This window comes from Salmo trutta, chromosome 27 (assembly GCF_901001165.1).
Source record: "Salmo trutta chromosome 27, fSalTru1.1, whole genome shotgun sequence".
NCBI lineage: Eukaryota > Metazoa > Chordata > Actinopteri > Salmoniformes > Salmonidae > Salmo > Salmo trutta.
In genome coordinates, this window is record NC_042983.1 from 37,552,081 (window position 1) to 37,567,793 (window position 15,713).

The 15,713-nt window shown below is 44.7% G+C and overlaps 1 protein-coding gene across 2 annotated transcripts in view; it reads left to right on the forward strand.

Moving 5' to 3' along the window:
• Window positions 1-4,171: 4,171 nt before the first annotated feature.
• Window positions 4,172-15,713, forward strand: part of unc5ca (unc-5 netrin receptor Ca) — a 275,938-nt gene continuing 264,396 nt past the window's right edge. For both annotated transcript variants that reach the window (XM_029717973.1, XM_029717974.1), the window contains exon 1: window positions 4,172-4,828. In XM_029717973.1, coding sequence (XP_029573833.1) covers window positions 4,711-4,828 — 118 coding nt within the window. In that variant the 5' untranslated portion in view covers window positions 4,172-4,710. The remainder of the gene's footprint in view (window positions 4,829-15,713) is intronic.

Genomic DNA, 15,713 nt, shown 5'->3' on the forward strand with positions numbered 1-15,713 from the left:
ACAAAAATATAAACACAACATATAAAGTGTTGGTCCTATGTTTCATGAGCTGAAATAAAAGATCCCAGAAATGTTCCATACGCACAAAAAAAAACGTTTTTGTCTCAAATTGTGTGCCCAAATTTGCTTACATCCCCGTTAGTAAGCATTTGTCCTTTCCCAAGATAATCCATCCACCTGACAGATGTGGCATATCAAGAAGATGATTTAACAGCATGGTCATTACACAGGTGCACCTTGTGCTGGGGACAATAAAAAGCCACTTAACAAAATGCCACAGATGAGTTGAGGGAGCGTGCAATTGGCAATCTGACTGCAGGAATGTCCACTAGAGCTGTTGCCAGAGAATTTACTGTTAATTTGTCTACCATAAGCCGCCTCCAACAACATGTCAATTATGTATGCTCTCACTGGGATTTTATAGGAGCAACGCCAAAATCCAAACTAGCTTCCCTTGACACTATTTTGGTGCACCAAGACCATTCACAGTTGAGCTCGCTCAGTTTAGCTCAAAGCTGATTGGCATATTAAAAAAAAAAATGTAATCAAAGGAGGCCAAATGCTTGCTGGCTTCCCTTGCCTGGGCGGCACAAAAGTCATACTCGTTTGGACCAGACAGCATCAGATAGATGGCCTAAACATAGAGACAGAGGGGCACTGTTTCGCTCGCTCAGATGCTTTCTCCTGTGAGATACATCCAGCCTCCTGCGAATTGAAGGAAAATTATGAAACACAGAGAGACGAAAGATAAATTATTCTAATTTTAAATGTTTTTATTTTGTCCATTTTTGGGGGATGCCTGGCTTCCCTTGGCATCCATGAATACACACCTCAGTAAAGGTATAAGCACTGTGTTATTTGAGTTGATGAACTAAATGTTTTTTTTTTGGTCTATGCTGATCAATTTTTTAATGTAATTTATTATGAGTGTATGCCCTTATAGGCTACTGAGAATTATTTTAGAGAGATAATGTCCACCTCTCTGTAGAGATAATGTGCACCTCTCTGAAGAGATAATATAATGTCCCCCTATCTGGAGAGATAATGTGCACCTCTCTGAAGAGATAATATAATGTCCCCCTATCTGGAGAGATAACGTCCACCTCTCTGGAGAGATAATGTCCCCCTATCTGGAGAGATAATGTCCACCTCTCTGGATAGATAATGTCCACCTCTCTGGAGAGATAATGTCCACCTCTCTGTGGAGATAATGTCCACCTCTCTGGAGAGATAATGTCCACCTCTCTGGAGAGATAATGTCCACCTCTCTGGATAGATAATGTCCACCTCTCTGGAGAGATAATGTCCACCTCTCTGTGGAGATAATGTCCACCTCTCTGGATAAATAATGTCCATCTCTCTGGAGAGATAATGTCCACCTCTCTGGAGAGATAATGTCCACCTCTCTGAAGAGATAATGTCCACCTTTCTGTTAAAGTCAGTTGGTCTGACCCAATCCAGGTAGGAGGGTTACCAACCTGTCTTTATGCTAGTCTGCTTCAGACTTTTGGGTCGGGACTATTACCTGCCTGTCTGTCAGCCATGGTGTGCTATACGAGATGATTGTCTGTCAGCCATGGTGTTCTATACGAGATGATTGACAGTCTGTCATGGTGTTCTATACGAGATGATTGTCAGTCTGTCATGGTGTTCTATACGAGATGATTGTCAGTCTGTCATGGTGTTCTATACGAGATGATTGTCAGTCAGCCATGGTGTTCTATACGAGATGATTGTCAGTCTGTCATGGTGTTCTATACGAGATGATTGTCTGTCTGTCATGGTGTTCTATACGAGATGATTGACAGTCTGTCATGGTGTTCTATACGAGATGATTGTCAGTCAGCCATGGTGTTCTATACGAGATGATTGTCAGTCAGCCATGGTGTTCTATACGACATGATTGTCAGTCAGCCATGGTGTTCTATACGAGATGATTGTCAGTCAGCCATGGTGTTCTATACGAGATGATTGTCAGTCAGCCATGGTGTTCTATACGAGATGATTGTCAGTCAGCCATGGTGTTCTATACGAGATGATTGTCTGTCTGTCATGGTGTTCTATACGAGATGATTGTCTGTCAGCCATAGTGTGCTATATGAGATGCTTGTTGTGAGGCAGTGTTTAAAGTAAAGGACTGTAATAGAATTGTGAAGGGTTCGCTAAAAGCAGTTTATTCTAGCTGGTCTTACTTTTGTGTATCAATTTGTAAAATATTAAATCAAATCAAATCAAATAAAACTTTATTTGTCACATATGCCGATTACAACAAGTGTAGACCTTACCGTGAAATGCTTACTTACAAGCCCTTAACCAACAGCGCATTTCAAGAAGAATAAATGATTTACCAAATAAACTAAAGTAAAAAATAAACATAATAAAATATGTACACAAAAAAGTAACACAATAACATAAAAATAACGAGGCTATTTACGGGGGGTACCGGTACTGAGTCAGTGTGTGGGGGTACAGATTAGTTGAGGTCATTTGTACATGTAGGTAGGGGTCAAGTGACTATGCATAGATAATAAACAGCGAGTAGCAGCAGTGTACAAACAAATGGAGGGGGGTCAATGTAATAGTCCGGTGGCCATTTGATTAATTGTTAGCAGTATTATGGCTGTATTATGGCTTGGGGGAAGAAGCTGTTAAGGAGCCTTTTGGTCCTAGACTTGGCACTTCGGTACCGCTTGCCGTGTGGTAGCAGAGAAAACAGTCTATGACTTGGGTGACTGGAGTCTGACAATTTTATGGGCTTTCCTCTGACACCGCCTATTATATAGCTCCTGGATGGCAGGAAGCTTAGCCCCAGTGATGTACTGGGCCGTACGCACTACCCTCTGTAGCGCCTTAAGGTCAGATGCCGAGCAGTTGCCATACCAGGCGGTGATGCAACTGGTCAGGATGCTCTTGATGGTGCAGCTGTAGAACTTTTTGAGGATCTGGGGACCCATGCCAAATCTTTTCAGTCTCCTGAGGGGGAAAATGTTTTGTCGTGCCCTCTTCACGACTGTCTTGGTGTGTTTGGACCATGATAATTAGTTGGTGATGTGGACACCAAGGAACTTGAAACTCTCGACCCGCTCCACTACAGCCCTGTTGATGTTCATGGGGGCTTGTTCGGCCCACCTTTTCCTGTAGTCCACGATCAGCTCCTTTGTCTTGCTCACTTTGAGGAAGAGGTTGTTGTCCTGGCACCACACTGCTAGTTCTCTGACCTCCTCCCTATAGACCGTCTCGTCGTTGTTGGTGATCAGGCCTACCACTGTTGTGTCGTCAGCAAACTTAATGATGTTGATGGAGTCCTGTTTGGCCACGCAGTCGTGGGTGAACAGGGAGTACAGGAGGGGACTAAGTACATACCCCTGAGAGGCCCCAGTGTTGAGGAAATCAAGTGTTAAATCGAAATCGAGTAGCTACCACTGTTACCTCACCTTTTTTCTAAATACAAGACTGAAAGACTTGTCCAGCGCCTTCCTGACATCTCCTTTGGTCATGAGACATGTTACTTTACTGTAAGGTATAACTTAAGTGCCCAAAACCTCTCCTCGGGGACCCTCAGACATTGTAGCACTGAACTAGCATACCTAATTCACCTTATCAAGGGCTTGATGATTATTTGACAAGTTGAATCAAGTGTGCTAGCTGTGGAAAAGTTAAAATACATAAAATTGCTGAGGGTCGCCCAAGAGGTTGGAAAATCCCTATAGCTTTTACGGTATAATATCCTATTCACTATTAGGCTACATGTGATATCCCTTTAAAACCTTGAACAGTTTATATGCGGTTTTTGTACTAATAAGGGTTTCCCTGATCAAGCCAGGAGGAACTGAATATATTATGTAAATGTTATAGGCAGGGGCGCAACTTTCAAAGAGGACCCCCCACATTCTGAAAACACATTTTTGTCCCCCCCAGTTTTACGGTTGGAATGTGATACAGAATTAGGCAACAGTGTGCTTTAGGACCATGTGGACACCTCTGAGTGGCCGGGTAGGCTGTTTGTAGTGTTTATCCGATTGAATAAAAAAAAATATATATATATAATTATGTCCCCCCCAATTCTAAAACCATAGTTGCGCCCCTGGTTGTAGGTACATGTCGGAAGATACATTATCTCCCATTCCAGATACCAGTCCGGGTCTTTAAAATGGTCGTAATGGGGCAGACATAGGTAGGAGGTAGGAGCTGGATTGGCCAAAGACACGTGGTAAGGATCCCACACTGTCTCCAGAGCAAGCAATATAATGCACGCGATGAACGGAGTTGATGTTGTATGGTGATGAACTATAGAATGAAACAGCCCTGGACGCAACACTTCTAACTAATCCAACATCTAAATATAAACGGCACAATGAGAAGCTCATCCATGTAACTTGTTTTAGCGAATGTGTAATAACAAACTCAGTGACGGAATGTAGTTTATTTTCTTAGGTTTTCTCCCTCTATTCTAAAGGGGAGGGTAGCTGATAACTGAGGGCGGTGGCATTCGCTCTGAGTGCACGGAGCTGCGCGAGTCAGTGCTTTGACTCAAGTCCTGGGACCCCTGAACCCATTGGTTTCCCCCCATATTCTTTCTCTTTCTACATTATCCGCTGAACTGACCGTTATTATAACGGACAACAACCACCTCGACTGCATCTGGACCACAACTGCTATTTTACGAACAGTGGGTTTCATCAGCAAGGTGTTTGTTTTACTCTGCCTATAATGGGGAAAAGTGGACAGTCGGCGAAAACTGGAATAGGACTTGCGAGGTACTTTCTGCGAATGTGTACCATACCTGGACTCGTTCTTCTGGTCCTCGTAAACACTGGAGTCGCACAAGGTAAGACCGCCCGTTACTGTCCTTTCAACACGATTATGCTACTATCTTGAGTGTAGCAGGGGTTTGAAATATCAATGCTCAGTCGACATTAATTGTCGCATCTTATATAAGGTTATAGGCAACAATCATTTGGCTTATCACACCTGCATTAGATTTTTTTCCGACAACATAATGTTACACAATTGAAAAATCCCCCTCACATGTCACGGGGGAGATGCATATCGCGTGCAACTCCAGACTTGAAAAGACCAGATTGAGGATTGGACACTTGCGGGTCAATTATGAAATCTAAAAAAAACGATGATCCTCATTAATTCTAAAGGCTATTTATTTTGTCAACTAGGCTATAATTCTCTCAGGTTTATTTCGTAATAGAGTCAAACTGTGTAATGTGCTAAGCAATAGCCGACACCTATACGTGCGTATTGGGAAATATGAGCCGCTTCGGAAGAAAGCTTACGCGTGTGCGTTCACCACACATTATGTTGAGCTAATCGTAACTACTCATTTATTATGATGTGAATGCATCAGTTAGCAACATGACATTACGCTATCTAACAGGACGTTTTGTTGATATTTAGTGAAGAAGATGCGGATAGGCCTACATTTTGTCACGTAAACATTTTACAGAACTTTCAGAAATCTAGTACGGAGGGAATCGACGCCACCTATCAATTCTAACCCCCCAACAAAAACATTGGCTAAATATGCCTCTTTATTAATTCACGACACAATTTAACATTTTGAATTAATGTTGTGACCTCGATAATGAAAACCATGGAAAAAATAATGTGACCGTGCAGCAATAACAATAACAACTTATTAGCCGAATAATAATGATAATGATGATAATAATGATAATAAAAATAATAATAATAATAATAATAATAGTGACTAGCGATTAGAAGTAATTCCGTTAACAAGACTTTTAATGACTGGTGTTATTATCAAGGCTTGGGTTCAATTCGGTTACTCTTATTGTATTAGCTATCATGTTTAATCATTTGCCCGACTGGTGTGTAATTGAACACCAAGTTCAATACAACTAGTTTTCTGAAGAGTCTTTCAAATGTGTCCCAGCACAATATGCATATAGGATGTCGCTGAACAACATTTTGTTGCCTAAGTAAAACTTTTTCACTGAACTCCAAGGTATAATAACTTCTGAGTTTCCAATGTTTATATCATAATAATAATTATAATTTTTATAATTATACTTTTTTACTAATAATACTTTGTGTGGCCTTAGGTGATATTCCTGTTACTATTACAAATTATTACCTTGTCTCCTTGTCTGTACAGTCTGACTCTAAAATACAATATTTGTTTGTTTTTCACTTTAATAAACAAGAGCTTTGAAAATAAATGAGTTAACAAAATTTAGTTGAGTTCAGTTAAAGTAAAATAAGCTTACTCATTGGCATTCTGGCGTGAATGTAGTATTTCTTTGGTAGATTTTTGTGCCATGTAGTTGTTCCTGTAGTGTTGCTCTGCAGTGTCTTTCTATCACCCATTGGACTGCATTGCTAACACCCACGGCCTTGGTTTTGAGACAACACTATTTGATATTGTTGTTGTGAAACAGTATTTTCCAGAGTAAATAGGCTACCAAGTTGTTCTTAGCTATACATCTCAACATAATGTCTTATTTATTTTTTGTATTCCTCTTTCCTCTGTGGGCCTTTTACTTTACCTTCCGTTTAGAAAAGTTATTTTGTGCTCATCCTTCCATTACAACAACTTTCACCATGCTTGGTAAGTCAGTCTAAAGTCACATTAATACTTGTGTTATTGAACCAGAACACTTACAAATAGGTTGGCCAAACAACCGCAAATTGGCTTGTGTATATAGGCCTAATTGAGTCAGATCGATACTGTGTACCTAAGCCCTCAATCCTTCCTGTTGGCTTTGGGCTGTGGTCATTAAAAAACAGAGACGCACAGGACGACGCAGTCAGTGGAATGTTATTTAAGGATGTAAGTGGCAGCCATCTCCTCGCTGCACTGAGAAGGGGCGTAAAACCCCTTGGCCTATTAAAAAGCCATTAGCTAAACCCACTCTCAATAACGGCTGATTGTGTGTGAAACAAACAGGTTTAAAAAGCCTCCCTGTGTTGACAGGGTGTGCATTCCAGACCGTCCAGGTGATGGGGCTGCTTACTTCTGCAGCGGCGCTCAGGCAAGGTTACACAATACCACGTTTTAAAGGTAATCATATAAGTATGAAACTGATTGCGGGAGGCAAGTGAGACCCGCTTGAGTCTGTCACCAAGGACCACGGTCCGAAATCTCTGTCGGCCATTACGGACGCTCCCAGAGGGCCCCGTAGCCAACTGTGGAGACAGCTGTGTCTTGTCTGCTCCAGACTGGGTTCTGTGATTGGCCGTGGAGGCCCGCTTTTTACAGCCTCACTGACTGCCATTGAGTCGGAGCTGCCACCGAACTCTCTGGGTGTTCTCAGCTTTGATCCGTCTTGGACTTGACAATGACAGAGCTCTGACTCGGTAGCAGTGACTTGACAATTACAGAGCTCTGACTCAGTAGCAGTGACTTGACAATGACAGAGCTCTGACTCAGTACAGTGACCTGACAATGACAGAGCTCTGACTCAGTACAGTGACCTGACAAGGACAGAGCTCTGACTCAGTACAGTGACCTGACAATGACAGAGCTCTGACTCAGTACAGTGACCTGACAATGACAGAGCTCTGACTCAGTACAGTGACCTGACAAGGACAGAGCTCTGACTCAGTACAGTGACCTGACAATGACAGAGCTCTGACTCAGTACAGTGACTTGACAAGGACAGAGCTCTGACTCAGTACAGTGACTTGACAATGACAGAGCTCTGGCTCGGTAGCAGTGACTTGACAAGGACAGAGCTCTGACTCAGTAGCAGTGACTTGACAATGACAGAGCTCTGACTCAGTACAGTGACCTGACAATGACAGAGCTTTGACTCAGTAGCGGTGGCCATGGACTATCTTGAAAGACAGTCTTTGACTGCATGGCTCCTTTGTATTAAGGCGTTGAAATTAAATGTGATGGCATACTTTCTTTCCCTCGTCTTTGTTTCACCGTTGCCTACTTTCCTAATCATACTCATATAGTGTGAAGTTTATGTACAGTGGCAAGAAAAAGTATGTGAACCCTTTGGAAATATCTGGATTTCTGCATAAATCGGTCATAAAATTTGATCTGATTTTCATCAAGGTCACAACAATAGACAAAACATAGTCTGCTTAAACTAATAACACAAAAACAATTATACATTTTCATGTCTTTATTGAACACACCGTGTAAACATTCACAGTGCAGGATGGAAAAAGTATGTGAACCCTTCGATTTAATAACTGATTGACCCTCCTTTGGCAGCAATAACCTCAACCAAACATTTTCTGTAGTTGCGGATCAGACCTGCACAACGGTCCGGATTTTGGACCATTCCTTTTTACAAAACTGTTTCAGTTCAGCAATATTCTTGGGATGTCTGGTGTAAACTGCTCTCTTGAGGTCATGCCACATCATCTCAAATCGGGTTGAGGTCAGGACTCTGTCTGGGCCACTCCAGAAGGTGTATTTTCTTCTGTTGAAGCCATTCTGTTGTTGATTTACTTCTGTGTTTTGGGTCATTGTCCTGTTTCATCACCCAACTTCTGTCGCGCTTCAATTGGCAGACACACAGCCTCACGTTCTCCTGCAAAATGTCTTGATAAACTTGGGAATACATTTTTCCGTCGATGATAGCAAGCTGTCCAGGCCCTGAAGCAGTAAAGCAGCCCCAAACCATGATGCTCCCTCCACCATACTTGGGATGAGGTTTTGATGTTGGTGTGCTGTGCCTTTTTTTCTACACACATAGTGTTGTGTGTTCCTTCCAAACAACTGAGCTGTAGTTTCATCTGTCCACAGAATATTTTGCCATTAGCGCTGTGGAACATCCAGGTGCACTTTTGCAAACTTCAGACGTGCAGCAATGTTTTTTTTGGACAGCAGTGGCTTCTTCCGTGGTGTCCTCCCATGAACACCATTCTTGTTTAGTGTTTTACGTATCGTAGACTCGTCAACAGAGATGTTAGCATGTTCCAGAGATTTCTGTAAGTCTTTAGCTGACACTCTAGGATTCTTCTTAACCTCATTGAGCATTCTGCACTGTGCTCTTGCAGTCATCTTTGCAGGACGGCCACTCATAGGGAGAGTAGCAACAGTGCTCAACTTTCTCCATTTATAGACAATTTTTCTTACCGTAGATTGATGAACAACAAGGCTTTTAGAGATACTATTGTAACCCTTTCCAGCTTTATGCAAGTCAACAATTCTTAATCTTAGGTCTTCTGAGATCTCTTTTGTTCGAGGCATGGTTCACATCAGGCAATGCTTCTTGTGAATAAAAAACGAAAAGTTTGTGAGTGTTTTTTATAGGGCAAGGCAGCTCTAACTAACATCTCCAGTCTCGTCTCATTGATTGGACTCCAATTAGCTTTTGGAGAAGTCATTAGCCTAGGGGTTCACCTACTTGTTCCAACCTACGCTGTGAATGTTTAAATTATGTATTCAATATAGACAAGAGAAATACAATAATGTGTGTGTTATTAGTTTAATCACACTATGTTTGTCTATTGTTGTGACTTAGATAAAGATCAGATCAAATTTGATGACCAATTTATGCAGAAATCCAGGTAATTCCGAAGGGTTCACATACTTTTTCTTGTCACTGTATATCTGGGGGTGCTTACTAGCAAGATGGGCCTGAAGCTAGTAATTCAGAAATGAAATGTTTTGACAAAAACATTGAAGTATTTTCCTCGCTCAAAGAGGATGTTGCTTTTGTAGTCTAGTCCTGTGTTGGTTTTCACAGAGATGTCAAGAGACTGAGCAGCACCAACACCATCCAAAGTATTCACAGGGGAAACCCTGGGTTAGAACAGAAGCCAGATGAGTACACACGCACGCACGCACGCACGCACGCACGCACACACACACACACACACACACACACACACACACACACACACACACACACACACACACACACACACACTACCTTCCATCCCTGTCTTGAATTTTAAATGTAGAATAAAGACAGAGTTGGAGCTGATTTTCAGCAGCTCTCTGATAGTATTACTGTGTACTCTGATAGTATTACTGTGTACTCTCTGATATTATTACTGTGTACTCTGTAATAGTATTACTGTGTACTCTGATAGTAATAATGTGTATTCTGATAGTATTACTGTGTACTCTCTGATATTATTACTATGTACTCTCTGATATTTTTACTGTGTACTCTGATAGTATTACTGTGTACTCTTTGATATTATTACTGTGTACTCTCTGATAGTATTACTGTGTACTCTCTGATAGTATTAATGTGTACTCTGATAGTATTAATGTGTACTCTCTGACAGTATTACTGTGTACTCTCTGATAGTATTACTGTGATGCATTACTATGATGCATTGTTCATGGACTGTGGAACTCCAGCCCTGATTTAGGATCTCATTCTAGAGTTCTTTGTTTGGGAGTTTTGTTTGGAATGAATCAATGGCTCGTAGGTACTAATGGAGTATACACTATAGTTGGTTAAAATCGTGTTCTTTAATTTGCATAATGACTATTTTTGACTCACTGAATAGCCACACTTGTTTCGCCAATCACTTGTCCTCCCCGTTTGTTCATAGTCTCATTTTCCTCCCTTGTATCTACTCCCTTCCCATGTCCTCCTCTCTCTCTCTCTCTCTCTCTCTCTCTCTCTCTCTCTCTCTCTCTCTCTCCTCTCTCTCTCTCCTCTCTCTCTCTCTCTCTCTCTCTCTCTCTCTCTCCTCTCTCTCTCCCTCTCTCTCTCTCTTCTCTCTCTCTCTGTCTGTCTCTCTGTCTCTCTCTCTCTCTCTCTCTCTCTCTCTCTCTCTCTCTCTCTCTCTCTCTCTCTGTCTCTGTCTCTCTGTCTCTCTCTCTCTCTTCTCTCTCTTTGTCTCTCTCTCCTCTCTCTCTCTCTCTCTCTGACTGTGCTCATTAAGATTTATTCAGATTAATTAAACTGCGGTTAAACAGTGGAGTTATTGTTGTGCCTCTGAAAGAGCTGAGAGCAGTGGGACACGGAGTCAGTTGCTCACTGTTGCGTGCTGGGCCTCACATGCCATAGAAACAGTAGGCCCATAACTCAGCCTGGCTCTGCCTGCCCTGAGGCGTCACAGAAAGCTAGCTGTGGCTTTAGACTTTAGGCGGCATTGTGCTCCGTGCCAGCTGCGCTTCACGGGAGGCTCTGCACCACCTTGCATCCTCCATCTGATTTCTTCCTCCCTCTTGCCCTCTTTTTCACGTAGGGCACAGCCAAACCAGTGAAACTGGTAACCCAGAGCAACCATGCTACCCATGGAATCAAAGAGAGTTTTTCTTTTTTAGTTATGTTTATTTGTTATGTAGAACACAGAATCCTCTCATCCTGCTCGGGGTATAACCAGATCCGTCCTGCCCGGGGTATATCCAGATTCATCCATATCTGCTTACAGTACACCTCTGAAACTGGAGCTTACAGCAGTTTACGTTCAAGTCCATGTACTGTACTGCGTCCTCACGGTTCGTCTATACTCTGTCACTGGCTGAAGCAGTTGGCTTCAATCTGTCGACACAAGGCGGGGAGAGAGAGAGGGTCTAATCAATGGCTGCAGGAAAGACAACAAACATTCCCAGCATGCTTAGCTGGGAGGGCTCCCACGGTCTGGAGGCCCAACAGGCAGACAGACAGGCTGGCAGACAGACAGGCAGACAGACAGGCAGACAGGTAGAAAGACAGACTGGCTGCCAGGCAGACAAACAGGAAGGCAGACAGATAGGCAGTCTGGCAGACAGGCAGACAGACAGGCTGGCAGAGAGAGAGACAAACAAACAGACAGGCTGGCAGGCAGTCAGGCAGACAGACAGGCAGAAAGACAAAATAGCTGTCAGGCAGACAGACAGGCAGACAGACAGGCAGGCTGGCAGTGCTGATGGAGCTAGCGCTAGCCAGTGATAAACAAGGGATCAGATGGGGAGAGAAGTGGGCTGCTGAAGTGGGCTCTCTGTCACTCTGAATGTGTAATTCTGCCGGAGAGAAAAGGACAATTGTGATGAGGGGGCCACGGGCGCTTTTGTTTCCTGCATGTTTATTGTCTGTTATTGTCCTCTTGGGAGTAAGAGGAATAAATACGCAGGGGAAGGTGTTTTTCTTGTGTTGAATTCTACATTCACTCTCCTTTCAGGCAGACAAAGCTTGAGTGTAAAGCAGTGAAAGCTCCTCTGAATGTGCACAGGGGATCAGGAAAAGCAGAGGAGTGTCCCTCCCTCGTGAGCTACCCGGCAGACCTCTTGTGTAGGAGCCGGCTGAAGGATTAGGCTTGGTATTCCTCTATAGCCTTCTTTTTCCCTCCTCTCTCTCTTCTCCACAGCCTTCTTTTCCCCTCCTCTCTCTCTTCTCCACAGCCTTCTTTTCCCCTCCTCTCTCTCTTCTCCACAGCCTTCTTTTCCCCTCCTCTCTCTCTTCTCCACAGCCTTCTTTTCCCCTCCTCTCTCTCTTCTCCACAGCCTTCTTTTTCCCTCCTCTCTCTCTTCTCCACATAGATATATTTTTTGGTCTCTCTCTCTGCCAGAGATGCCTGGTAATCTTCTGGGTTGATCAGACCGACTGCATATGTAAAATTTGAGACTATAATGACTGTAATCATTGCTGTAACTTTGTACCTCCTCAGCTTACATTTGAGCCCCCAAAAGATTGTTACCGCTGAGAAATCACACAAAGTAGGACTATGTGCATAATGAGTACGTTGTAGCGCTGCCAAAAGGAGTAGGGATTTTGAGCTTGTGCCGTAAAAAAGGTTTAGCTGCCGCTATATACATGTGTAATACAGTACACACACACGCACGCACGCACGCACGCACGCACACACACACACACACACACACACACACGAAGGTACAACAAGGGCACAGTTACAGAAGACCACTGATTATAATACGAAATTCTATATTTTGCTGGTGACATCATTTTGTGTACAAGCAATTTGCGTTGATTCATTTGAAGGCGGTGTTCTCTGTGATTATGAATATAAATAGGACTTTGCTGAGGCTGCATGTTTCCTTCTTCACTCACAGTTTACCGGAGATAGTGCCAGTAGAAAAATCACATTGTTATTTCTTGTATTAACCAGAATGGTAATAGCGGTGGTGGCTGTTTTCTACCAGTGCACGTAGCTAAGGCATCGAAATAATGACTCTGCTGGAGATAGTTGCTAGTTGCAATCTTTTCTTCTCCACCAAAATGAGGAGAGAGAGAGAGAGATGGTAATTAATCACAGACTGTCACACTCCTAACTACAGAGGGAGCATCACTGGGCACAGTCTTCTTCTATTAGCAGTCCATTAGCTGAGCTAGGCACAAGTAGCAACACTTCACTGGCATTCCAGAGTCCCGAGTAGATGTCATGTCTGTCAGCACGAGAGATCCCTGAAAGAAACCACTCACATTCGTATGCTAGTGGAAGCACAGGGGAAGAAAATGGTTGTTGTTCCTTTGTGTAGCAGTAGAAAGAGCAGTGAGTCATGTCCCACCTTGGTGTTCTGTACTGCAGGATTGTTTCTGTGTCTGCGAGTGTGTGTGTCTGCGTGTATCTGCGTTTCCGTGTGTGTCTGTTATATAATTTGATTGCATATGACTATAACAATAGATAGTGGTGGAATGGGGAGGAGGAGGAGGAAGAGGAAATTGAATAAAAGGCAGAGGTAAGGGTTGTAGGTGCGCAATAGGAATCCTTACTTTTTATCTTGTTAGGAAGGTAAACGTGGCTACTTCAAACTCATTAAGCACACACCCATACAGACAATGTGCACATTTAATATTGGGCAGTCTGTGGATTCATCTTGGACGTGTCTGAGAAAACCTGCTTTATGTTAATATTGGGCAGTCTGTAGGTTCATCTTGGACGTGTCTGAGAAAACCTGCTTCATGTTAATTATTAGGCAGTCTGTAGGTTCATCTTGGACGTGTCATGTCCTGACCAGTAAAGGGGTTATTTGTTATTGTAAGTTTGGTCAGGACGTGGCAGGGGGTGTTTGTTTTAGGTGTTTCCGGTTTTTTTGGTTAATGTTCTATGTTAGTCTATTTCTATGTCTGTGTCTAGTTATTCTATTTCTATGTTTAGTTTATTGGGTTGACCTTCAATTGGATGCAGCTGTCCCTCGTTGCCTCTAATTGAAGGTCCTATTTAGTAGGGGTGTTTTTCTATGGGTTTTTGTGGGTAGTTGTTCCGTATGTGTAGCTGTGTGCCTCACAGGACTGTTTCTCGTCGTTGTTTTTTGTTTAAGTGTTTATTTTGGTTTTCTTCATTAATAAAAGAAGATGAGCATTCACATTCCCGCTGCGCCTTGGTCCCATCTTTATAACGAACGTGATAGAACTACCCACCAACAACGGACCAAGCAGCGGAGGAAGGAGCAGCACCAGGAGAGGAGCTATCTGGAATCGTGGACATGGGAGGAAATTTTGAACGGGGCAGGACCATGGCACCAGGCTGGGGAAAACCGGCGCCCTAAGGAGGAGCTGGAGGCAGCCAAGGCGGAGCGGCGCTGTTATGAGGCATTATACTCGCCGATTGGACAGTGTGAGAGGCAGCCCCAAAAAATGTTTTTTGGGGGGGCACATGGGGAGTGTGGCTAGGTCAGGCAAGAGCCCTAAGCCAACTTCCCGTGCTCTTTATGGGGAGCAGCGGATCAGGAGAGCGCCGGTCTATGCGGAAGTGCGCACGATCTCGCCCATGCGCACGCACAGCGATCCAAGCTCCTCGCAAGTGCCGTGCTAGAGTGGGCATCCAGCCAGGTAGGAGGATGCCTGCACAGTACATCTGGCCACCAGTGCGTCTCCTAGGCCCAGGCTACCCTGCGCCTGCTCTACGCACGGCAACCATCAGGCCTCTGCACAGCCCAGTTCGCCCTGTGCCAGCACTCCGCCCATGCAGGGCTTCTGTGACTACCCAGCCAGGATGGGTGGTGCAGGCTGTGCGCTCCAGACCTCCAGAGCGTGTTCATGGCCCTGTGTACCCTGTTCCTGCTCCCCGCACTAGCCCTGAGGTGCGTGTCTCAAGTCTGGCGCCTCCAAAGCCAGCACCACGCACCAGGCCTCCAGTGCGTCAGCCCAGTCCAGTATGTCCTGTTCCCGCTCCTCGCACTAGCCTTGGGGTGCGTGTCTCTAGTCTGATACCTCCAGTACCAGCCCCACGCACCAGGCCTCCAGTGCGTCAGCCCAGTCCAGTTCGTCCTGCTCCTGCTCCTCGCACTAGCCCTGTGGTGCGTGAAAATAGTCTGGCGTCTCCAAAGCCAGCCCCACGCATCAGGCCTTCAGTGCGCAGTCCCCGTCCAGAGCTTCCGACGACAGTACCCCGTCCAGAGCTTCCGGCGACAGTACCCCGTCCAGAGCTTCCCGGCGACAGTTCCCCGTCCAGAGCTTCCTGCGACAGTTCCCCGTCCAGAGCTTCCGGCGACAGTTCCCCGTCCAGAGCTTCCGGCGACAGTTCCCCGTCCAGAGCTTCCGGCGACAGTTCCCCGTTCAGAGCTTCCGGCGACAGTTCCCCGTCCAGAGCTTCCGGCGACAGTTCCCCGTCCAGAGCTTCCGGCCAAAGTTCCCCGTCCAGAGCTTCCGGTGACAGTTCCCCGCCCAGAGCCTCCGGCGACAGTTCCCCGTCCAGAGCTTCCGGCGACAGTTCCCCGTCCAGAGCTTCCGGCGACAGTTCCCCGTCCAGAGCTTCCGGCCAAAGTTCCCCGTCCAGAGCTTCCGGTGACAGTTCCCCGTCCAGAGCTTCCGGCGACAGTTCCCCGTCCAGAGCTTCCGGCGACAGTTCCCCGTCCAGAGCTTCCGGCG